The sequence below is a fragment of the Heteronotia binoei genome, chromosome 4 (genome assembly GCF_032191835.1).
Source record: "Heteronotia binoei isolate CCM8104 ecotype False Entrance Well chromosome 4, APGP_CSIRO_Hbin_v1, whole genome shotgun sequence".
Lineage (NCBI taxonomy): Eukaryota > Metazoa > Chordata > Lepidosauria > Squamata > Gekkonidae > Heteronotia > Heteronotia binoei.
Genome location: NC_083226.1, coordinates 74,373,643 through 74,398,337, shown reverse-complemented (window position 1 = coordinate 74,398,337; position 24,695 = coordinate 74,373,643). Strand labels below are relative to the sequence as shown.

The 24,695-nt window shown below is 43.7% G+C and overlaps 1 protein-coding gene across 1 annotated transcript in view; it reads left to right on the top strand.

Annotated features, from left to right (window-relative positions):
• Positions 1–24,412, top strand: part of LOC132570118 (F-box/LRR-repeat protein 2-like) — a 102,115-nt gene extending 77,703 nt beyond the window's left edge. The window contains exons 9-13 of the mRNA XM_060236551.1: positions 3,466–3,655; positions 5,467–5,594; positions 6,368–6,484; positions 16,338–16,448; positions 24,149–24,412. Of these exons, the coding sequence (XP_060092534.1) occupies positions 3,466–3,655; positions 5,467–5,594; positions 6,368–6,484; positions 16,338–16,448; positions 24,149–24,275 (673 nt within the window). The 3' untranslated portion in view covers positions 24,276–24,412. The remainder of the gene's footprint in view (positions 1–3,465; positions 3,656–5,466; positions 5,595–6,367; positions 6,485–16,337; positions 16,449–24,148) is intronic.
• Positions 24,413–24,695: the final 283 nt, after the last annotated feature.

Here is a 24,695-nt window from a genome sequence, read left to right as displayed (position 1 = left end):
GGAAATGGAATGAGATGGCTGGACAGCCTTACTGATGTAACAAACACGAATTTGAGCAGACTTCAGAGCATGGTGGAAGACAGGAGGGCCTGGCATGACTTTGTCCATGGGGTCGCAAAGAGTCGGACTTGACTGTGCGACTGAAAATAGCAAGGAATTTGAAGGAGGGCCTTATAACCAAGGATGAATATAAACAAATCACCAGTGCTAGTAGAGAAAAAGTTAGGAAAGTTAAAGCTCAGTATGAGCTTAGGCTGGCCAAACATGCTAAAAACAACAAAAAAGGGTTCTTTTCTTATGTTCAGAGTAAGAAAAAGGGCAAGGACATGGTAGGCCCATTGCGAGGGCAAGAAAGTGAAATTGTAACAGGTAATGAAGAGAGGGAGGAACTGCTCAATTCCTACTTTTCCTCAGTCTTCTTTTCTGAGGGAAACGGTGTTCAACATGGCAAAAACAGAACATATAAGAAGGGTATGAAGTTCCAACCTAGGATCAGCATAGGGGTAGTACATAAACACCTAGTTTCTTTAAATGAAAGACCAGGACCAGATGAATTGCATCCAAAGGTTCTAAAAGAGCTTGCGGATGTAATTTCTCAGCCTCTGGCTATTAGTTTTGAGAATTCTTGGAGAACAGGAGAGGTGCCGGAAGATTAGAGGCGGGTGAATGTTGTCCCCATCTTCAAGAAGGGGGAATAAGATGATCCAGGTAACTACTGATCCGTCAGCTTGATGTCTATACCTGGAAAATTTTTAGAACAAATCATCAGTCAGTCCTGGAACATTTAGAAAGAATGGATATGATTACTAAGAGCCAGCATGGATTTCTCAAGAACAAGTCATGTCAGACTAACCTGATCTCTTTTTTTGAGAAAGTGACTACCTTGCTGGATCAGGGGAATGCTGTAGACATTGTTTATCTTGATTTCAGTAAGGCTTTTGATAAGGTTCCACATACTATCCTTGTTGACAAGTTGGTAAAATGTGGTTTGGATCCTGTTACCATAAGTGGATCTGTAACTGGTTGACAGATTATACCCAAAGAGTTCTTGTGAATGGTTCCTCATCCTCTTGGAGAGGAGTGACAAGTGGAGTGCCTCAAGGATCAGTCCTGGAACCTGTTTTGCTCAACATCTTTATAAACGATTTGGATGAAGGAATAGAGGGAATGTTTATTAAATTTGCCGATGATACTAAATTGGGAGGGGTTGCAAATACAGTAGAAGACAGAAACAGGATACAGGATGACCTTGACAGGCTGTAAAACTGGGCTAAAACCAATAAATTGAAGTTTAACAGGGATAAATGTAGAGTTTTGCATTTAGGTAAGAAAAATCCAATGCATGGTTATAGGATGGGGAGACTTGTCTTAGCAGTAGCATGTGCAAAAAGTATCTAGGGGTCTTAGTGGATAATACACTGAACATGAGTCAACAGTGTGATGCGGTGGCTAAAAAGGCAAATGCAACTTTGGGCTGATCACTTCTCTGAGGAAGAGCTTGACTAATGTATGAACTGTCAGCCCCATGTAGAGCCAAGAACTTGGGTCCCCTCCTCAGCAGCATGGGCTAAAACCTACACACCAATTTCCCTTATGTGTGACAGGCCATTGTGGTGGGTCCATGGGTCCCTGCTTACATGTTAGTGTGTGTCTACCCTTTTGAATTCTGCCTCTAGAGTGGGGGGTGTCAGAACTGTTAGGGGTCAGAACTGGGAGATGTCAGCCACAGAGCATGGACTTTACTCTTCACTTTGGGTGTTAAAATGCCATCTCTGTGCTTTTGCTGCCTCCAAGGTGCCTTGATGCTTGCTCCAATTCTGCATAGCAGGGAGATGTTAGTTGTGTCTGAGATATAGTATTGCCTTGATTTTATATTATCTGTTTTTATGCTGTAAATTTTTAATCAGTAATATGTTCTGAAATTTGCTGCTGTAAACTGCCCTGAGCTTGCTTGTGGGATAGGGCAGGATATAAATCCAAAAATTAAATTAAATTAAACCATAGGCCTAGTGTGCTGCCTTGGGGAGGTGCTGAATTGGGCACCCCCAGGAAGGGTGGGGGCTGCCCTTCCCATGCCGGGGAAAGAACCTCGCCGATCAGCTGATTGGTGGGGCCTTTAAATCACCTGTGGGGCCAGCACCTGCTCCTGGGCACTCTCCCGATCATGGGCAGTGCAGGCAGAAGCAGCTGGGCTGGCTTCCCCCTCCATTTAAAGAGCCTGCCAACCAGCTCTTTAGTCTGATAAATGCAAGTCCTGCAAGCACAAAAGTGATCATCTGTTTGAAATAGTCTTGATAATAGTTACAAAGAAAGTAAGAGCTGGAGAGTAAGGGTACCTAGTATAAGTGAGTATACACAGGCAGACATCAAATAAGAAGATCCAAAACCATTCCTTGGGATAACAAAAAGACCACCTTTATTAAATTTACATCAGACCAGTATCTACAGTGTCCAAGAGCACATTAACACATTCCATATTGATGTTTGGAGTGCAGGGATTTGATGGGATGCAGAAGTACATGCATTCCTGATTTTTCTGCAAGACCACCCTGGCTCCAAGCTCTATACTGTCAAGTCGTATACACTCCTGGCTCCTCTTCCTTGTTAAGCATTTGCTAGTGTTCAAGGGAAGTGTGCCACCAGGTTTTGGGTCTAGATTAAAACATCCAGTTGATGGTGACAGGGAAACATAGCATCTGTCTGTACCCAGCTTGGAAGTGTGCCACCAGGTTTTGGGTCTAGATTAAAACATCCAGTTGATGGTGACAGGGAAACATAGCATCTGTCTGTACCCAGCTTGGAAGAAAGGGAAGACAAAGCTCCTTTTCTTTCTTTTATAATGCAGAGATCAAAAGTATTGCTTCTGTCCCCACCAACTTACAGAGGTGGAAAGGAACTGAATAAGAACAGCTGTGAGTTTGCTTTCCACTAACAACAACTGCAAACTTACAGTTTGGCAGCTGTTTAAGTTACTAGTTGGTACAATTTGATCATATATCTGATGAGCTCAGTCTGATGGGGATTTTAGAGAGGGTAAATTTGTCTGCCGAACAGGTTCACATACTATCTGAAGAGGGGAGCTGGGGGAAGGCAGGCAGTTGGCAAGCAGCTATTCCTCCAAAGGTGCCCAAGGCATTAATCTGTCCCCTTGGTGGCCAGGTGCTGGGCAGCAGAAGACACAAGGGCAAGGCCTCAGAACTTGGGAGGGAAGCTGGGAGTTCTGACCCTCCCAGTGGGAATCAGGTGGTGGCGGTGGTTTTGGACTACAACAATCAGGTGGTGGCGGTGAACTATCTGAGAGTAGAAGAAAAGCCCCTCCAGGGAGTTGGGAAGCCCTAGGAGGGCAGGGTGGAAATGAGGCCTGCAGGCCAGAGCAGGCACATTCTGCCACACAGGGTTAAGCATAAGTAGTGCACAGATGTAGAAGATGTTAACTTTCTTTTAATAGCCCATGTCTTTCTCCAGCCTCAGGAAACTCGAAATATTTGGTTGCCATGCTGTTACTGCAAAATGCATAAGATGTGTTGCCATGAAATGTCCAAACATCATGGTACTGAATATTGGAAGAATCCACAGGGTTACAGAGGACTGCTTGGCAAAGGTTGTGAATGGTATGAAAAAGCTAACTTGTCTCAACGTTACAGGGATTAACGTGGTAAGGCCATATTCTCTAGTTATGTAGAATATTTTGTATATGTCAGGAGTGGGAAGGATATAAATTTCTTGTCAGGGGATGGCAGGATATAAATATAATAAAATAATAAATACATAAATAAATTAAGTTAATCAGCCTGCATTTGTGCAAGTTGTAGTTCTCACTGAAGTATTGAGATTATCAAGGTGTTTTTGTGTGTTTTTTTAAGTTAAGCCTACAGTGCTGTGACAGTAAGTTTGAAAATTAGATGGCAAAATTGTCTGGGAACAAGTTTGATTTTTTTAACTTGCTCTCAGACCATTTCTTAGTATTGCACCATTAAGCTTCACCTTAGTTGGATAGTCCAACTTTTTTTTTTTTGGACTATCAAGGCCACCTACCTGACAAAGTGTACTTGATACTATGGTATTCATTCACAAATGACCTGTCTCCCCATCTAGCCAGGCAATCTGCTTTACATGTTCCTTCCCCTACCATTTGCTCTTGAGGCTTATGCAGCATTTAGAGAGGTATGTGTGCAAATGCCAATGGAGCATACATATCTGACACAGCGAAAGAGGACTAGTCAGAGAGTAGGAACAATCTCTTTACAGAATTAAAGAAGTTTGAACTCTGTGTTGTGTATGTGTCTGTTGGCTACCTTGTCTCAGTGAGTTGAACTGAAGTTGCAGAATAAAGGTAAACTGACAGAGATCTTGAACAAAATGAAAAAGCTAACATGAAATAGGAGCAGAATTTTATAGCTTTTTTCATCTGTCTCCTTACTATAAGCTTAAACATATACTGGGAGTCTTATGAGGATGTAGTTCCCACCCTGAAATCTTAAAAAATCAACAATAGCTGATGTCCAGTATATTGTTTTCCAAGTATAATATGTGGGAAGTAGCTCCTCTTCTATTGCTCCATCATAAAACTGGAGGATCATTCTTATAAAACACTCCATTGACCTTATGCACACAAGTTGATTGTACTGAAAAAGTATGGTAATTAAGCTATAAGAAGTAATATGGGAAGACAATTGAAAGATCTGCAAACATGAAAGTAGCTACCCTTATGTCAAAATCTACTTGTTATGTGGATTGTATAGAACACCAAATTTCAATTACTTATATCTTGTTTGGGCAAATTCATAATGAAGTATAAGTTTATCAATCCTAGAATTTAATCAAGCCAGGTTAAGAAACTAAAATCAGTGTCCTTATTGTTTTCCATTCAGTCAGTGCTTGATATAAAAATTCCGCTGTAAGGAAGTGTATTAATTAAGTGGGGAACAGACTGGTGTGTTGACCTGGGATTTCTTCAATGCACTGAGAGATGCATAGGATCTCCTGGATCCTATGAAGAACTTCTGAAGAATTTTTTGCTACCCAGAAAATTGTGGTTGTTACTTCATCACACAGTAGGGAAGATATGGACATGTGATGAGCCATCTAAAGCTGTAAATATATATCATTAACTTCATCATTTTAAAGGTGCTAATGTAGAGGGTGGGAAGATGGAGTGTCGTTCTGTTATGTACTTGGTGTTTCTACAGCTATGTATATGCTAGTTGGGAGAAAAACATATTTTGAATTTTGCAGGATATGGATGGCTCTATGAAGACAGTATTGCAATTGAGATTTAGATTATATCTATTTACATGATTTCCTAGCATATATTTGACATTAACATAAACATGATTTGTGTTTTGATATATTGGAGTGTGTTGCAGGAGATAAAGCATTTATTTTGGTGATTCGTAAATGAATTGGTCATACCATTCAGAGGACTGTCACCCAAAACTTCACATTTGCTTTTCCATTGAGTTGCAGGTGAAGGACTGTGTAGTTCACTTTATTGCAAAGAAGTGTCTTGAATTGGAATGTCTAGTTCTCAACTCTTGTTCTCATGTAACTGATATAAGTCTAATGGAAATAAGCATGTATGTACCAGCAATCAGGTATGTTTGAAGACAAAGAGAATTATTGTAAATGCATTTGCTCTAAGAAGTTTGTAATTAAGTTTTTTAAATTGTTCCGGATATACACTACTGACTGTACATGAAAAGCAGTTTAAAGAAGGATCTTTGTAGATCTCCCCTATACTCCTTGCTGCTTCTGAAATTGGGGTTCCTGAGGAACTACATAGGAAGAAATGTGTGTTACTGAAGTGGGAAGAGAGGTAAAGGGCAGAAATTGCCTCACATTCTTATAGGGGCTCTTGCACTTTCTGTCAGAATTCATGCAAAAGCAATGGGTGATTTCCAGATTCCTCCTTTTGACAGGATCTTAGCAACCTGTACCATTCCAAAGGATCTTTGGCCTTTTTGAAGTGCTTTTTGTGGAATTGCAAGTGGCGGTGGTTGTGGGGGGTTCACAACAGTTTGGGTCTAACATATTATTAACCACTTGAAGAGAAATTGTATCCCAATTATTTTAACATTCAGAGTTTATAGTAGCTATCCTGCAGTTTTAAAAATCATGAGAATCCAAAGTATAGAAGTAGCCTAATGAACACTCAACATTTTACATGGCAACGTAAGACATTTGTACTGCAAACGACTGTGATAAAGAAATGTGTTGTTTGTATTACACTCTTCCTAAATTATTTGATGATGCAGTCTGTTACAGAATTAGATCATTTTTATACTTAACTGTCTTCATAATGCTTTCCCAGGTATTTATGGATTATTTCATCTTGCCATTCTGCCTGCTAATTTTTTAACTCCTCCAGGTATCTTGATGTTAGTGGCTGTAAAGAGGTGACTGATGTTGGAGTTCAAGCTTTGGCAGGAAGCTGCTGTAAGCTATCTTACATTGATTTGAGTTCTACAGCAACAAGCAAAAGAGGGTAAGATTTCTGAACATTCTGATTACATTTTTAAAAGTTCATTTCACTTCTCCTTTCTCCTTCAGTGGGGGGAGTCATCCAAACTGGTTAGATCATGCCTCCTCTTGCTCCAGGCAGGAATATGCAGATTTTTATATGATTCTCCTGGGCCAGCAGGGGGTTGAACCTCCAGTTTCAGTAAGTCTGAAGCTTCGTCAAGTACTATTTATTTAATGTATTCATAAATTATCTGGAACTAGCATTGAGTAACACAGTGGCCAAGTTTCAGATGACACAAAATGTTCAGGATGGTGAAAACCAAGGCTGTCTGTGAAGTGCTCCAAGAGGACCTCTACAAACTGGGTGAGTGGATGATAATGTGGCAAATGAGTGCCTCCTTAGCTTTTTTCTAAAAAAAAAAAAAAGCCCTGGTTAGCAGAAACATATGGACTGATGCATATAAAGGATAATGAATGATTCAGACAACCCTGCTAAGTAGTAGTACAATCTGCTCTTTAAAAGTAACTGCCCATGAAAAAATAATTGAATTGGCTTCTTTTCCTTATATAAATATAAACATAAAAACAGCTAAATATTACTTCATGGTTACAATAAGTACGACATTTTCATGCATTTAGATTAATAATTCCACTGCAAATTTATGGTAATTAAAAGACTTTGTCCTTTGTTTTCCCACGTAATTTTTTAAGGTTATGTAACCTGTGTTTCTTAGTTAAGGGACTGTGGCTCAATGGTAGAGTGTGTGTTTTGTATGTGGAAGCTCCCAGTTCTATCCCTTGCACCTTCAGTTAAAGAACTGCAGTTGTTTGAAAGGGCCTTTCTTTGCCTATGGCCCTAGAGAGCTTCTTCCAGGCAGAGTATACAATATAGAGCTAAATGGGCCAGTGGTTTAACTCCATATCAGAAATGTATGTAGATTTACATGAATAGCTGTGTTGGTTTGCAGTAGAAGAGCTAGATTCAAGTCTAATGGCACCTGAAATACCAACAAAATTTCTGGGCTATAAGCTTTCAAGGATCAAGAAGCTTGACTCTCAAAAGCTTATACCCTGGAAATCTTGTTGGTTTTTAAAGTGCTAGTAGACTCAGATCTAGGGGTGAATGTTAGCTATGAATGTTACTGACAAAGACTTTCATATGGTTGTTGTTACAAATAAAAATATTTATAAATTAGTAGGTTATTTCCATTTGTGAAGGAAGCATATTTCTTGCTGGAGTCTTGGCAATGTGTGTCAGTGGCTGTAGCTACAGCTTTCTGTGATAACATGACAGTTGCCAGAAGTGAGCTCTTTCTGCATCATTGCTGGAGATTTTCAGAAGCTAAGGGTCTGCTAATTAAGATATGGAGCAGAGAAGACACAAAACCAACCGTCTGAAAAGCAGAACCGCCAACATAGTAATGGTACAGCACCATGGAATAGTTTTTAAATTTTAATTGTATTAATGCTTTATAGATTTTATTGACTTATTGTTTTAAATCGTGTAAATGACTGTTGTAAGCTGCCCTGAGTCCGCTTGCGGAGAGGGCGGGATAAAAGTCTAATATAAATCAATCAATCAAACAAACAAACAATCTAAGAGCTTTTTCCTCCAGTACATTTTCAGTCTCTCTTTCTGAATTGTAGGACATTAAGACAGTATTTCCCAGGGAGCTATGGCAACATCTCCATAATTGTGGGCTTTTGTGTTCTTTTAATGCAGTCTAGTGCTGCTGGGCCATCTTGGCTACATCTGATAGTCTAGTCCATTTATCTTTGACTCCATTATTTTAAGTGAAGTTTCCAACTGATTCTCATATGGCAGTTTTTTTTCTACCATTAAATGGATTTAAATGTCTCTGTACTGAAACATCTTTGCATTGCAGTTATTTAGATGGTGGTACAGTTATATAAATTACTGCAATAATTTTAATGGACTTCCTTGATTCTTGTGTGTTTCTTCTAGTGATGTCAGAACTTAAGAACTTCAAACGGATCCCATACTTGATTTCAAAGCTAGGATTTTATTAGAGAGAACTAAGTACTGGAAGAGACGAGATAACAGTGATGGCGAGGGCCAGCACTGGTACAGTTTTATACACTAAAGAAAACACCTCACAAAGCCACAATTCACACCAGAGCAAGCACATCTGTCTTCCCACCATCCACTATCAGTAAGGAGGTTGCCTCCTTGTTCTGAAGGCCACACGGTTCGGCTTCAAAGGGCACGAGTGTGAGAATGTGCAGAGACACACCATAATTCAGTCTACAGCCCTAAATATTTTGGATACCAGTAGGGCAAGGTTAATTACTACAAAGGCATTCAGGGTTGTTAAGAGGTTACAACATGGAGTCAGTTTGGTTCAGTTACAATCTGAGCATGAGCAATACTGAAAGTACAAAGCAGGTACTGGTTACATTACAGTTAAGCCTCAGCAATAGTTACAAGTTCTGACATACTGCCCCCCCTAAGCGCCCCCCCCACGGGGAACGAACTTGGGCTTGTGTGGGTACAGTAGGTGAAACTTTTTCAGCAGTTGCGGCGCAGATACATCCTGTGACTTGACCCACTCGTCACAGCTCGGAGGGAAGTGTTTCCATCTGATCAAATAATACAACTGGCCCCTCTTTACTCTGGAATCCAGAATTTCCTGGACCTCATGGTGACTCTGACCCCTCACTGTCGTCGGAGGGGGCGGCGGGGCCCTGGGATGGAATGACGTAGCACCAGGGTCTTTCCGAAGAAGGCTGCAATGAAAAACAGGATGGATCTTACTTAGAGACTTGGGCAGTTCGAGTTCTACGGTCACCTTGTTTATGACCCTTTTGATTTTGAAGGGCCCCAGGAACTTTAGAGCAAGCTTGCGGCACGTTTGTGGGAGGGGGAGGTTCTTTGTAGATAGGAAGACCGTATCCCCCACCCTCAATTCCCACTCGGGGGAATGTTTCTTGTCGAACTGCTTTTTGTATGCTTTTTTCGCCTCCTCCAGATTTCCCTGAATACCCTTCCAGCCTTCACGAAGGCCCTCCCACCATTGCTGGCAAGAAGTGGGCTCGGATGGGCTGGCGGGGAGGGCGAGCGTGGGGAATGGCTTGCCCTCGTAGCCGTTAATGATTTGGAAGGGAGAAGTTTTGGTAGAGCTGTGGAGGCTGTTGTTATAGCCATATTCAGCGAAGGGGAGGAGGTCTACCCAGTTGGATTGTTGGAAATTGATAAAACATCTGAGATATTGTTCTAGAAGGGCATTAACCCTCTCAGTCTGTCCGGCCGACTGGGGGTGATAGGCGGAGCTGAGACCCTGTTCAATGCCAGCATGTTTGCAGAACTCCCGCCAGAAGTTGGCAACGAACTGAGTTCCGCGGTCACTAATGACCTTGTCAGGGAACGAGTGTAGTCGTACAATGTGGGTAAAAAAGAGTTGAGCGAGCTTTTTTGCTGTGGGGAGTTGCTTACAGGGGATGAAGTGGGCTTGTTTAGAAAAAGTGTCGACTACAACGAGAATGACCGTTTTTCCCTGGGAGGGAGGAAGCTCAACAATGAAATCCATGGAGACTACTGACCAGGGCCGGTTGGCTGTGGGGAGGGGAACCAGGTGGCCGGGGGGTTTACCCCCCCCTTCGTTTTGCCATGAGGCAAGTGGGGCAGGCGAGAACGAATTCGGAGACGTCTTTTTTGATTTTTGGCCACCAAAACTGTCGGGTGAGTAAGTTGAGCGTTTTGACATAGCCGAAATGGCCGGCCAGGCGACTAGAATGGCAACGTTGGAGGACTTCCTTCCTGAGGGGGCTGGGCACATAGATTTTGTCGTTGTGCAACCAGAGACCGTTTTCACCCTTAGGTTAGGTGGACGGTCAGTTTCCAGGTTTGATTCAGTAAGGAGCCGGGGTAGAAGGTCTCCGTCTGGAGGGGAGGTCTGTTTCCCCGAGCGGGTGGTGACTCCCCCCGAAATGGCTGACGGGGGAATGAGTGAATCTACGATTTCCTCTCGGAGACTGTCGTGCTGGGGCATGCGAGAGAGGGCGTCTGCCAAAAAATTTTTTGAGCCTGGAATGTGCTTCAACACAAAGTCAAATTTTGCAAAGAAGCCCGCCCACCGGATTTGTTTTGCAGTCATTTTGCGGCGCCCGGTGAGGGCCTCGAGATTTTTGTGATCGGTCCATATTTCAAACGGCACCCGTGCTCCTTCAAGCCAGGAGCGCCAGGTTTTAAGGGCAAACATGACTGCAAACGCTTCTTTGTCCCAGACAGACCAATTTCTTTGCTCGTTAGAAAATTTCCTAGAAATGTAGGCACATGGACGAAGCACCCCGTTCTCCCCCCTTTGCATCAATATGGCTCCGATTGCGGCGTCGGAGGCGTCGCATTGAACCACGAAGGGTTTCAACTCGTCAGGATGCGCTAACACGGGTTCTGAAGTGAAGAGGCGCTTTAATTCGGTAAAAGCCTTTTGGCAGTCTGGCGTCCACGTTAAGCGTGCGCCTGGCTTTTTCGCCTCTTCACTTTTGCCCTTGGTTTTAAGGAGTTCGGTTAGGGGCAGCATGACTGTGGCGAACCCTTTGATGAACTCGCGGTAGAAATTTGCGAACCCGATAAAACTTTGGAGCTGTTTGCAGGTTTTGGGGGGTTCCCAATCCAGCACCGCTTGGACCTTTGCGGGGTCCATTGACAGTCCCTCCCCCGACACTCGGAAACCCAGATAGTCAAGCTCAGTTTTGTGAAATTCACATTTTGCCAACTTGGCGTACAGTTTGTGTTTACACAGGGTGCTCAACACTTTCCTGACTAGCGGAACATGAGATTTGAGATCTTGCGAATAGATAATGATGTCATCAAGGTACACCACCACCCCCTTAAAGAGGAAGTCACGTAGCACTTCATTGATAAAGTTCATGAATACCCCTGGGGCCCCCTGTAGTCCGAAGGGCATGACTAGGTACTCGAATTGTCCTAGAGGGGTGTTGAACGCTGTTTTCCACTCATCCCCCTCCTTGATGCGGACGCGGAAGTACGCGTCCCGAAGGTCAAGTCTGGTGAATATCTTTCCTTTTGCTACAGTGTTCAACAAGTCTTTTATCAACGGGATCGGGTAGGCGTTGGACATCGAAATCCCGTTTATCGCACGAAAATCTGTGCAAAGTCTAAGCGACCCGTCCTTCTTCTTTCGGAAGAGGACGGGGGCGGCGTGGGGGGCTGTGGCCGGGCGTATGAACCCCCGCTTAAAATTTTTGTCCAAAAATTTTCGGAGTTCTGCTTTCTCCGCCCAACCCATGGAGTATAGTTTCGCCTTGGGGAGCTGTTGCCCCGGGATCAATTCAATGGCGCAATCCGTGGGGCGGTGGGGTGGTAGTTCATCTGCTTCCTTCTCGCTAAAAGCTAGTCTTAAGTCCCGATACTCCTTGGGAATCGAAGCGACTTCCTCGAGTGTGAGGCAAGCTCGTTCGTTTTGGGGGGGAGCGTGCGGCCCCCATTCGGGGCGCCAGTGGTGGTGTTCGCACCTCCAATCGGGGAATCGGACGATCTGTTCCGCCCACCTTATGTCGGGTTGGTGGCGGGCGAGCCAAGCCGAGCCCACCACCACATCGAAAGAGCAGGAGGGGGCGATTACGAAAGTTTCAATTCCCCAGTGCTCTTCGGTTCCCACCGGGACCGCTTGGGTCTCAAGAGTACACGGTTCCCCTCTCATGGGTCCCCCGTCCATCTGTTGAAATTGCATCGGCTGAGGTAGAGGCGAGGTGGCTAGTCCCAGTGCCTCTACTAAGCGGGGGGTAATTAGGTCTCTGTTACACCCTGAGTCGATTAACGCTCGGGCGTGCATGAACCGCTTTAAGTTTGGATTAAGGAGGGTGACTGCCATAAACAATAAACCCCCAGTGGCTCTCACCGTGAGGAGTGCCGGCTGTTGCTGGACCTGCTTTGCGGCACCCATTAAAGCAGGTCGCTGTCGTTTCCCGCCGACTCGGTCTCGTCCGACTCCTCGGTCGATTCCTCCACGGCCGTCAGGTCGGTGGTAAAATCCTCGTCAGTCGCCAGGGAAGTGGCGACGGAGCCCCGACTGGGCTCCTTCGAGCGGCTGCTCTTTTTCTTCTTCGGCCCCGAGGCGGCAGGTTTCGCCGAGGGTGGTGTTGCTCCTACTTTAACCGGGCAGTTGGCGGCGAGGTGATCCGGGTCTCCACATCTGAAGCACCTGCGCGCGGCGGCGGGGGTTGAGGTCGCTGGGGTCTTCCTCCCTTCCGCTTTAGTCGGAGTGTGTTTGGCTCCCTTCTTCCCCAACTGCTGCCGACGCATCCCCACATGCTGGAGGTTGGTTTCCACCTCCCCGGCCAGTTGGATCCATCCGACCAGGGTGTCGGGTCTCCCTTGGCTGTAGCAGCGGTCGAGGATGTTCGGGTTCAACCCGTTGCGGAACGCGGTGTACTTCATGACTTCGTTCCACCCCCGGGCCGCTGCACAATATCCCAGGAACTCAGTAGCATACTCGCGAGTAGTGCGGTTGCCTTGCTCGATGCGCTGGAGGGCAGCGATGGCTTTCTCCTCTCGAAGGGGGTCGCCGTACTGGCGGAGCATCGCGTGCAGGAAACCCGCGACTGTTGCCAGCTCGGGCTTCCTTCCCGTGTAGAGCCCCACGTACCATTTGCGGGCCGGGCCCCTCAGGCGGGATGAAATGTGGTTTACTCGGCTGGCCTCCGTCGGGTAGTCGGCACCCCAATGGGTGAAGAACGTGTCGCATTGTATCGTGAAATACTCCACGTCCTCTGGATTCCCGTCGAATGTAATCTTCAACTCTCGGCCCCTGCCGTCGCCCCCACCAGGAGCCGCAGGGCCAGGGACCGCCGGGGGTCCCGCTGGAAGCGGGGCTTGGGGTACTGCCGGCGGCGGCGCCGGGCCTGGCGGGGCAGGCAGCGCCGGGGCGGGTGGCGCCGGTTGCACCGGGGCGGGGGGTGCCGGTGGCGCCGGTGCGGGCGGTGGCGGGGCCGGCGGAGCCGGGGCGGGTACCACCGGTGGGGCTGGGGCTGGCGGGGCCGGCGGAGCCGGCGGAGCCGTGGGCGGTAGCCCCAGCGGCAACCCTCCACCCAACGGCGGGACCCCCAGGACCGCAGTTTGCAGGGTGCGAAGCTGGTCGTAGATCGCGCCCAGGTTCTGCTGCATGTCCTCCGCCATCGATACGCGGGACCTGTGCACGTCGTCGTGAATTTCCCGCACCCAGTCGAATAAGTCGTTGCGGAGGGTTCGGATCGGGTCGTCCCCACCTCGCACCCCGGGACCTTCTCCCAGGTCCTCGTCGTCGTCACCCGTTCCTCCTTCGCCCAACATGCTCCGGTAGCGCTGCTCCGCGGCGTCGATCGCAGCCGTGGACTTCCGCGGGCTCCAGGGTCGTGGGGCAGGGAACGCGTCGACCGAGAAAGGTGCCGGGACCTTAATTTTTCGCCGGACCCCCGTCACCTTCGGGTCGAGCGGCGGATCGTCTGTAGGGGTGGTGGGCTCTCCGCTGTCTGGAACTTTTGCCGCCATCGGACCAGGTTTCCAGTTCAGATAAGCCACGAAACAATGGGATCACTGTTATAATGTCAGAACTTAAGAACTTCAAACGGATCCCATACTTGATTTCAAAGCTAGGATTTTATTAGAGAGAACTAAGTACTGGAAGAGACGAGATAACAGTGATGGCGAGGGCCAGCACTGGTACAGTTTTATACACTAAAGAAAACACCTCACAAAGCCACAATTCACACCAGAGCAAGCACATCTGTCTTCCCACCATCCACTATCAGTAAGGAGGTTGCCTCCTTGTTCTGAAGGCCACACGGTTCGGCTTCAAAGGGCACGAGTGTGAGAATGTGCAGAGACACACCATAATTCAGTCTACAGCCCTAAATATTTTGGATACCAGTAGGGCAAGGTTAATTACTACAAAGGCATTCAGGGTTGTTAAGAGGTTACAACATGGAGTCAGTTTGGTTCAGTTACAATCTGAGCATGAGCAATACTGAAAGTACAAAGCAGGTACTGGTTACATTACAGTTAAGCCTCAGCAATAGTTACAAGTTCTGACAAGTGATTGTCTAGAGATCATTCATTACCTTGTAGTATTATGTCATGAAAGACTTACAAATCTGGCCTCTGCTACATTCATCACCTTGGCCTGAAGCACACATTTAAGGGAGACCATGAATGTCTGTGGCAAGACTTTGTCATCCATTAATCAGCCTCCTTCCAATCAACACAAGCAGCCCAGACAATGATGTGCCAAAACCTGGGAACAGTTGAATGCAGAAAGATCTGGTATAACTGACTTCAGATGAGTCATGCTCAGGACTTTTTTGGTAGAAAAAGCCCAGTGGGAACTCATTTGCATTTTAGGCCTCACCCCCTGATGTCACATATGTTTCATATAGGGCTTTTTTGTAGAAAAAACACAGCAGGAATTCATTTGCATATTAGGCCACATCCCCTGATGCCAAGCTAGACGGAACTGTGTTCCTGCTCAAAAAAAGTTGCAGGACAAGCCCCACTCTGCAAAGTAGAAAAGGTGGACTGGAAAAATCGGTTGCCAGCAGCAGCACCCCCCCCCCCACACACACACTCAGGGATTCTGCAAAAATAAAGGGAAGGAAGGGGGAAATCCAGATTGCCGTTAGCTGACTACAGGTTGGCAATTACTGTAGCAGCCATCAGCCCCAGCTGGCTTGTCTTGCTCCAGTGCTAGCTTAGTCGATGGGCTCAGCATGATCTGTTAGTCAACGTTGCTTCAATCTGGCAGAAAGGTGAGTTGAGATGATAGTCAGAGCACCTTTTACTGTGCTTTTACTGTGCTTATTTACTTTTAACCACATTAAAAGTAAATAAATGGAAAGGCATTTGGCTCGATGCAGCTTGATGCTGGCTTAGGGTTGCCATGTCCAACTCAAGAAATAACTAGGGACTTTGGGAGTGGAGCCAGGAGCACCTTCTTTTGGTGCTCATAAAATTGGACCACCTAGTCCAATCATTTTGAATCTTGTGGGGTGAAGTCGCCAGATATTATGCTGAAATTTTGGTGCCTCTACCTCAAAAAAACAGCCCCCCCCAGAGCCTTCAATACCCATGGATTGATTCTCCATTATACCTTATGGGAATCAGGGTATAATGGAGTGCCCAGCAGACATTTCCCACCTCCCCTCTGCTTTCTGATAACCCTGAAGCAGGGGGATGGCCTCCAAGCTAGGGGATCCCCTGTCCCCAAGTGGGGATTGGCAACCCTACTCTGGCTTCAGGAGTCCCTCCAACTGATTTTGGCCCTGGGAATTTTTTGTCCTCCCCAGTTCCCTCCTCTCAGTGGCCTTGTTCTTTCATCTTTTAAAAATAAAATTAAAATAACAGGTAGTCATTGAAGGTAATGCTGCTGCTAATAATGATCACTCAGAATTTTCCAGGTGTGAACTTCTATTGCAGTTTCTATTGATCAAGGCTCCTCCCTTTCCATCTGGGTCCTGAGGCAGGTAGGAGGTTCAGACTTGATGGGCTGGAGCAGAACCCCTGCACCATAATAGTAGAGATATCTGTACAGGTTAGTTGTACATAAATGACAGATCTGGAAACAAACTAATTATAGAGCAGTTAGCAAAATATTTTGATTGAACAACACACACACTGTACACTATACAATCCATGTACTAAGCATAATGGCTGACTCTTATTACATTCAACATTGATCTTTGAAGTGTGAAATAGGAGTTTCTTCTGGTATTCATCTGATGCTATGGAAAGTAACCTTGGATCATTTAAATGCACTGTATATTCAATGTGAGAAGTGGTTTCATAGAACTAAACTGTTTATCAGGGTGCTTTTTTGCAAAAGAAGGAGGAAGATAACTTGCATCTCATTCTTGGGTTTTAGGGTTTGTTTGTTAGCCAGCTTCTGCTTCAGGACTCTTGAATGTGTGAAGATTAGTTTCTGCAAGGCTATAACCTTGAATGCAGTTGCAAAACTATGCAAAAACTGCAAAAGGTGAGTACAACTAGTGGTAATACGAATTCATTCATTCTAACATCTGTTTTGACTTGAAGATTTCATGGTATCCCAGTCATGTGAAGAAACCCAGTTAAACTGTATATCCTCTCAATGAAATCCATGAGATACAGGATATATAAAAGTAGTGTAAGTATAGTATAAAGTCAACTATACTGGAAAGGGAAGCACATTGGATAAGTATCTATCGGAGACAAATATTTGTTTCAATACACATAATTAGTACTGCTGTTAAAATTCCTGCCCTATCTTATATGAATCAATTTAAAAATGTACATTTATTTTCAATATAAAATAAGTGTGATTTATACAGGAAACTTTTTGGTGGATATTTTAAGCTTTTAGTCAGATCATGTGATCTATCATGCTGTGTTTTTAGGCTTTTAGAAATAATTAGCTGTGCAGATGTAGACATAATCCTGTATTAGGATTTTTCTGGCACAGATAATTCTGTTCTCCAACAAAATAGCTCTTATTTATGCAATTTTTATCCTGCCCTTCCTTCAAGTGGGCTCAGGACAGGGGACAATGCAATAGCAAAACATGTAAGAAAAATTTCATCCACTTGACAGACTAATTGTGGGTGTAGAGGAGGAAGCAAGGGTAATTTTAGTTTATTGTAAATAAGAAAAGAGGCAATATTTCTGCTGTGGATGCCAAATGAATTTCTGGAACACTGTATGAAAAGGGGACATAGCTGAAAATTGAAGCAAACAAGATAACACTTAGCTATCCCAGCAGCATTTGCAGGAGAGATGGAACGGGAGCTGTTTGTATTTGTGACTTGCATGTCACACTGGCTAAAAAGGATTGGTTAAGACTGCTCTGTCTTTGAAATTCATTAGAAAAAAAACGCACCAACAGCTAGAAAGATGTTGCCACCCAAGTGCCCACACCATGTGATCCAAACATGGACCCTGGCATCATTTGTAAGATGGCAAGGGGTCTTTGAATCAGTATTTTGGTTTACCTGTATGCCTAAAATATCACTCAGACAACGACAAGAGTTGTGTAGTTGGTTAAGTCTTATCGGCTGTCTTTCAAGGTCTACCAACTTCTATGAAAATAATAGCTATGAATGCATTGTAACCCCTGCTTCTTCATCCCACTCCCCTAGTATCTGGGAATAGGCGAACAGAAATTCTAGCATTAAAGAACAACTCTAAAATTCTTCTGATTATAGTAATTATTATAAATCTGCTCCTTTTTCTTTTGGATGATGTAAATATTATTTTTATTTTGAAATGGATCGATTCACTTTAGGATTTAGATGAGTGCTTGCATGGGAGTACCACAATGCAAACTGATATTTGATGTATCAGTTTTTAGGAAACTCATATGAACCTTTGAAAATATATGTAATTAGGAGGCCTGCAGAAACTGAGCTGCAGAAACAAATGCACAAGAAACTTACTTGGCAGAAGAAAAGAATCAAATTCAATTGCTCTCTCTGTGTGTTTTAACAAACCATTTATACTCAGGTATTTGTTGCAGTCAAAATTAAGACCAATGAATGTGGAGTCCTATATTACATTCCAAAGCAATTCACATTCCACAGCTTTATTGTTTGCTTTATTTTGTAGACATGGGTCAAATAACCTTTAGTCTCCTTTAAGGTAAATGAGTATCTCAACCTGCCTTAACACACTTCCTCATTTAACACATTCTTTAGAGATAGAGTAATGCTTTCCTTGCTTCTTATTTTTCTCACCTTGCTGCTGTTCTGTTATTAGTTGCCTAAGCATAAGGACAAATTCAGAGCCCTCAAGTGAACTCAGTTGCAGAAACATGCCAGAAGTCTGGTATTTTCCCTTTTGCACGGCTTTTTTTGTAGAAAAAGCCCAGCAGGAAGTTATTTGCATATTAGGTCGCACCCCTTGATGTCAGCATTGTTCCACACAGGGGTTTTTTTTGCAGAAAAAGCCCAGCAGGAACTCATTTGCATATTAAGCCATGCCCCCTGACACCAAGCCAGCTGAAACTGCGCTCCTGTGCATTCCTGTGCATTTTGTTCAAAAAAAGCCCTGCCCTTTTGCAATATTACAGAAAGTCTCTTTTGTAGCCAGGGTATGAATAGTAGTCAGTGCAGTAGCAGATCTGGCCATAAGAGTCAGGCTCTTGCAAGTTCTGTTGTGGACAAGATTTCATGTCTACAGAGAAGAGAAGTTAAGAATGTCAAACACTGGCCAAGTGGGTTATTCTGAATTTCTTTCACTGGGACAGATTTACACTCTTACTGTTCTCAATTGACATTGGATATTTGAAGAATCATACTTTTTAAAAATTAGTCTAGTACATGGGTGGCCAAACTGCGGGTTGGGAGCCACATGTTGCTCTTTCACACATATTGTGTGGCTCTTGAAGCCCCCACTGCCCCTTTGGCTGCTTGATGAAGGCATTTCTCTCTTTAAATCACTTCTCTAAGGCAAGCCAGCCAGCAGCTTGGAGAATACATTTAAAGTTAAAGTTGCTTTCTTTCTACCTCTTTATTTGCCTTCCTTCCTTGTCTTGTGGCTCTCAGACATCTGATGTTTATTCTGTGTGTCTTTTACATTAAGCAAGCTTAGCCACCCTTGGACTAGTATAGTCAGGGAAGAAATAAAAGTGAACTTTCCCCATCCACTACTTCATAGAATCATAGAGTTGGAAGTACCTCCAGGGTCGTCTAGTCCAACCCCCTGCACAATGCAGGCAATTCTCAAATACTGCCCCCCTAAATTCACAGGATCCACATTGCTGTCAGATGGCCATCCAGCTTCTGTTTTAAAACCTCCAAAGGACAGCCCACCGCCTCCCGAGGAAGCCTGTTCCACTGAAGAACCGCTCTGTCAGGAAGTTTTTCCTAATTTTGATCCGGAAACTCTTTTGATTTGATTTCAACTGTTGGTTCTGGTCCTACCTTCTGGGGCTACAGAAAACAATTCCACGCCATCCTCTAGATGACAGCCCTTCAAGTACTTGAAGATGGTGATCATATCACCTCTCAGCTGCCTCCTCTCCAGGCTAAACATGCCCAACTCCTTCAACCTTTCCTTATAGGACTTGGTCCCCAGACCCATCACCATTTGTGTCGCCCTCCTCTGAACCCATTCCAGCTTGTCTATATCCTTCTTAAAATGTGGTGTCCAAAACTGAACACAATACTCCAAGTGAGGTCTTACCAGAGCAGAATAAAGCGATCCCATTGCTCCACATGATCTGGACACAATACTTATGTTAATACAGCCCAAAATTGCACTTACCTTTTTAGCCACATCACACTGTTGACTCATGTTCAGCGTATGGTCCACTAAGATCCCTAGATAATCTTCGCATATACTACTGCTCAGACAAGTCTCCCCTAACCTATAACTATACATGGGATTTTTCTTTCCTAAATGCAGAACTTTACATTTATCCCTGTTAAACTTCATTTTATTGGTTTTAGCCCAGTTTTCCAGCCTGTCAAGGTCATCCTGTATCCTCATTACATATGAACATATGAAGCTGCTTTATACTGAATCAGACCCTCGGTCCATCAAAGTCAGTATTGTCTTCTCAGACTGGCAGCGGCTCTCCAGGGTCTCAAGCTGAGGTTTTCCACACCTATTTGCCTGGACCCTTTTAGTTGGAGATACCAGGGATTGAACCTGGGACCTTCTGCTTACCAAGCAGATGCTCTACTGCTGAGCCACTGTCCCTGTTTCTTTCTTCTACTGTATTTGCAACCCCTCCCAATTTAGTATCGGCAAATTTAATAAGCATTCCCTATATTCCTTCATCCAAATCATTTATAAAGATGATAAACCAAACAGGTCCCAGGACAGATCCTTGAGGCACTCCACTTGTCACTCCTCTCCAAGAGGATGAGGAACCATTTACAAGCACACTTTGGGTGTGATCTGTCAACCAGTTACAGATCCATCTAATGGTTACAGGATCCAAACCACATTTTACCAATTTGCCAGCAATTATAGGATGTGGAACCTTATCAAAAGCCTTACTGAAATCAAGATAAACAATGCCTACAGCATTCCCCTGATCCAGCAAGGTAGTCACTTTCTCAAAAAAAGAGATCAGGTTATTCTGACATAACATGTTCTTGAGAAACTCATGCTAGCTTTTAGTAATCACAGCCATCCTTTCTAAATGTTCCAGGACTGAATGAGTGATGATTTGTTCTAAAACTTTTCCAGGTATAGACTTCAAGCTGATGGGTCGGTAGTTACCTAGATCCTCCTTTTTCCCCTTCTTGAAGATGAGGACATTTGCCCGCTTCCAATCTTCTGGCAGCTCACATGTTCTCTAAGAAGTCTCAAAAATAATGGCCAAAGGCTCAGAAATTACATCTGCAAGCTCTTTTAGTACTCTTGGATGCAATTCATCTGGTCCTGAGTACTTGGTTTTATTTAAAGAAACATGGTGTTTATGTACTACCTCCATGCTGATCCTAGGTTGGAACTTCATACCCTCATTATATGTTCTGTTTTTGCCATATTGAGCAGTTTCCCTCAGAAGAAAAGACTGAGGAAAAGTAGGAACTGAGCAATTCTGCCCTCTCTTCATCACCTGTTACAATTTCACTTTCCTGCCCTCTCAACGGCCCTACCATGTCCTTGGGTCTTTTTTTTACTCTGAACATAAGAACCCTTTTTGGTTGTTTTTAGCATCTTTGGCTAGGCTAAACTCATACTGAGCTTTAGCTTTCCTAACTCTTTCTCTACAAGAACTGGTGATATGTTTATATTCATCCTTAGTTATAAGGCCATCCTTCCATTTCCTTTTTTATTTCTCAAGTCTTTAGAGAGCTGTTTATGGAGGCCACCCTGGCTTCTTTAGGCCTCTTCTATTTTTTAAGAACATAAGAGAAGCCATGTTGGATCAGGCCAATGGCTCATCCAGTCCAACACTCTGTGTCACACAGTGGCAAAAAATTGTATATATACACACACACTGTGGCTAATAGCCACTGATGGACCTCTGCTCCATATTTTTATCTAAACCCCTCTTGAAGGTGGCTATGCTTGTGGCCGCCACCACCTCCTGTAGCAGTGAATTCCACATGTTAATCACCCTTTGGGTGAAGAAGTACTTCCTTTTATCTGTTTTAACCTGTCTGCTCAGCAATTTCATCAAATGCCCATGAGTTCTTGTACTGTGAGAAAGGGAGAAAAGTACTTCTTTCTCTACTTTCTCCATCCCTTACATTATCTTGTAAACCTCTATCATGTCACCCCGCAGTCGACGTTTCTCCAAGCTAAAGAGTCCCAAGTGTTTCAACCTTTCTTCATAGGGAAAGTGTTCCAGCCCTTTAATCATTCTAGTTGCCCTTTTCTGGACTTTCTCCAAAGCTATAATATCCTTTTTGAGGTGCGGCGACCAGAACTGCACACAGTACTCCAAATGAGACCGCGCCATCGATTTATACAGGGGCATTATGATACTAGCTAATTTGTTTTCAATTCCCTTCCTAATAATTCCCAGCATGGCGTTGGCCTTTTTTATTGCAAACGCTCACTGTCTTGACATTTTCAGTGAGTTATCTACCACGACCCCAAGATCTCTCTCTTGGTCAGTCTCTGCCAGTTCACACCCCATCAACTTGTATTTGTAGCTGGGATTCTTGGCCCCAATGTGCATTACTTTGCACTTGGCCACATTGAACCGCATCTGCCACGTTGACGCCCACTCACCCAGCCTCAACAGATCCCTTTGGAGTTCCTCACAATCCTCTCTGGTTCTCACCACCCTGAACAATTTAGTGTCATTCGCAAACTTGGCCACTTCACTGCTCACTCCCAACTCTAAATCCTTTATGAACAAGTTAAAGAGCAAGGGACCCAGTACCGAGCCCTGCGGCATCCCACGGCTTACCATCCTCTTATCATAGGAATCATCTGTGATTGTGCTTTCAATATTTCACTTTTAAGAAACTCCCACCCCTCTTGAACCCCCTTCTTCTTTAAGTAATTGTGACCATGGGATATTACCCAGCATAGTTTGTTGAAGTTTGCCTTTCTGAAGTCCAACCTATATGTCTGCCTACATACAGCTTTTCCCTTCTCCAAAACTGTAAATTCCAAAATCACATGGTCACTACTGCCCAGGGTGCCCACTATTTCCACTTCTTCAATCAATTCTTCCTTGTTGGTGAAAATCAGATCCAAAATAGAAGATCCCCTTGTTTCCTTCTCCACTTTCTGGAAAAGGAAGTTGTCAGCAAGACAAGTCAGGAATTTATTTGACCTTTCATTTTTAGCAGAGTTGGACTTCCAACAGATGTCCGGGTAATTGACATCTTCCATGATCACTGTGTCCCTTCTCTTGGAGAACTCTGCAATCTGTTGAAGGAGTGTCTCATCTAAGTCACCTGGCTTGGTGGCCTATAGCAGACCCCCACCATAATATCACTGCTATTTCTTACTCCTTTTATTTTTACCCAGAGACTCTCAACTGAGCTGCCATACTCAGATTCGCGTATTTCCTCACAAGTATATACCTCCTTCACATATAATGCTATGCTTCCACACTTTCTTATTTGTCTAGACCTTTTAAATAAGTTGTGCACCTGGATCCCAGTATTCCAGTTGTGAGTGTCATCCCACCATGTTTCAATAAGGCCTATTATGTCATACTCTCCTTCCTGTATTAGGACGTCCAGTTCCTCCTGTTTGTTTCCCATACTCTGAGCATTACACACACTAAATAATGCGATCACACACACTAAATAATGCACTTTCAATGCACTTTCCAACTGGATTTTACTGTGTGAGCTGGCAAAGACCATTTGGAAAGTGCTCTGAAGGTGGATTGAAAGTGTGTTGTTTAGTGTGTGTGATCACAGCCTAAGTTTTAAAACAGTTTACTAAAGCAGAGACAAACTAATCCACTAAATAATTCTCATTTTTCTGAACCATCAAGTTTCAGGAACAGTATTACAGAATTTATTTCCTTTAAATATGGAATATATTTTACTTACAGATATATAAACAGTACACAGTGAGGGCTGACTGGCACTTCTTCAGTGTGCAGCAAATCCACTAACCCTGAATCAAATTTCCATGAACAGCCCTTCCTATTCAAGGTGTTCCACCTTCAGCCAGATCACAGCTGTCTTTCCAAACTTAAAACTGCCAAACTGGCTTCAAACTGTTTCTCAGGCTGTCCTGGTTCTGTATGATGTTACCACTCAAAAACTGAAGTTCAGACCATTGAAAATATATTCCCAGCTGTTAAGGTTATGAGTCTCTAGCCACTGATTTAATTAATCCATTTATACCTCACCTTTCTCCCCATTGGGAACTGAAAGAAGTTTACATAATTCTCCCCCCCCCCTTTTATCTTCACAACAACCGAGGTAGCTTAGGCTGAGTGTGTGACTGGCCCAAGGTCACCCAGCAAACTTCTGTGGTATGAATAAGGATTTGAATCTGGGTCTCGCAGATACTAGTCAGACACTCTTAACCACTAAACCACACTGGCACCCATTCAAAGCGATCAAGTTGGTCAGTCACAATTTTATTCAGAGATGAAAGTAATAAAATAAAAGTATAGATAGATTCATCCAGTCTGTCCAGAGGTCCTGCAGGACCATGCAATTAAGGCTTCAAACATTTTTTTAAAACTTATTCTGCTGTTGCCAGGTTTTGATAAATAGCACATTTATTTATTTTAATAATGTTCTATTTTCCTTCCATCAGACTGAAGATACTTCATTTATATGGTTGCCGTTTCACGCCTGATCTAGAGTCCATTAAAAAAATCAATAAAAATGTTGAAGTGTTTCATGACCTCCCTGTACCAGCTGCTAAACTGTCTTCCAAATGAGGAATCCTCCCAACATAATATATTAGTTTAGCAAAAAGATGCTGTATTAATTTGTTGGTACCTATTTTATCACTTTATTTAAAATACATGCATAATTTAATTTGGGCAGGGTCAATGTCTATTGATATTCAATCCAGATTTTTATTGTCTCTGTAGTTGTCTCCAATATTTGTAAAATAGAAACAAAAAAGATCTTATTTGCAGGGCTGCAAAAGAAGTACAGTTTCACAGATGAAAATAAACTTATGTTATTTGTTTAAAACATGAATTGCTCAGTAAAGCATAAATCAAATTCAAAAGAAATGGGAATGGTGAAATTATATAGGAAAAAATCCATACAGATGCAGAATTAGAAATTCAAAATATGATATAAACATATTTCCCACCATTTTCTTTAAGAGATATGCAGGAGAATAAGGA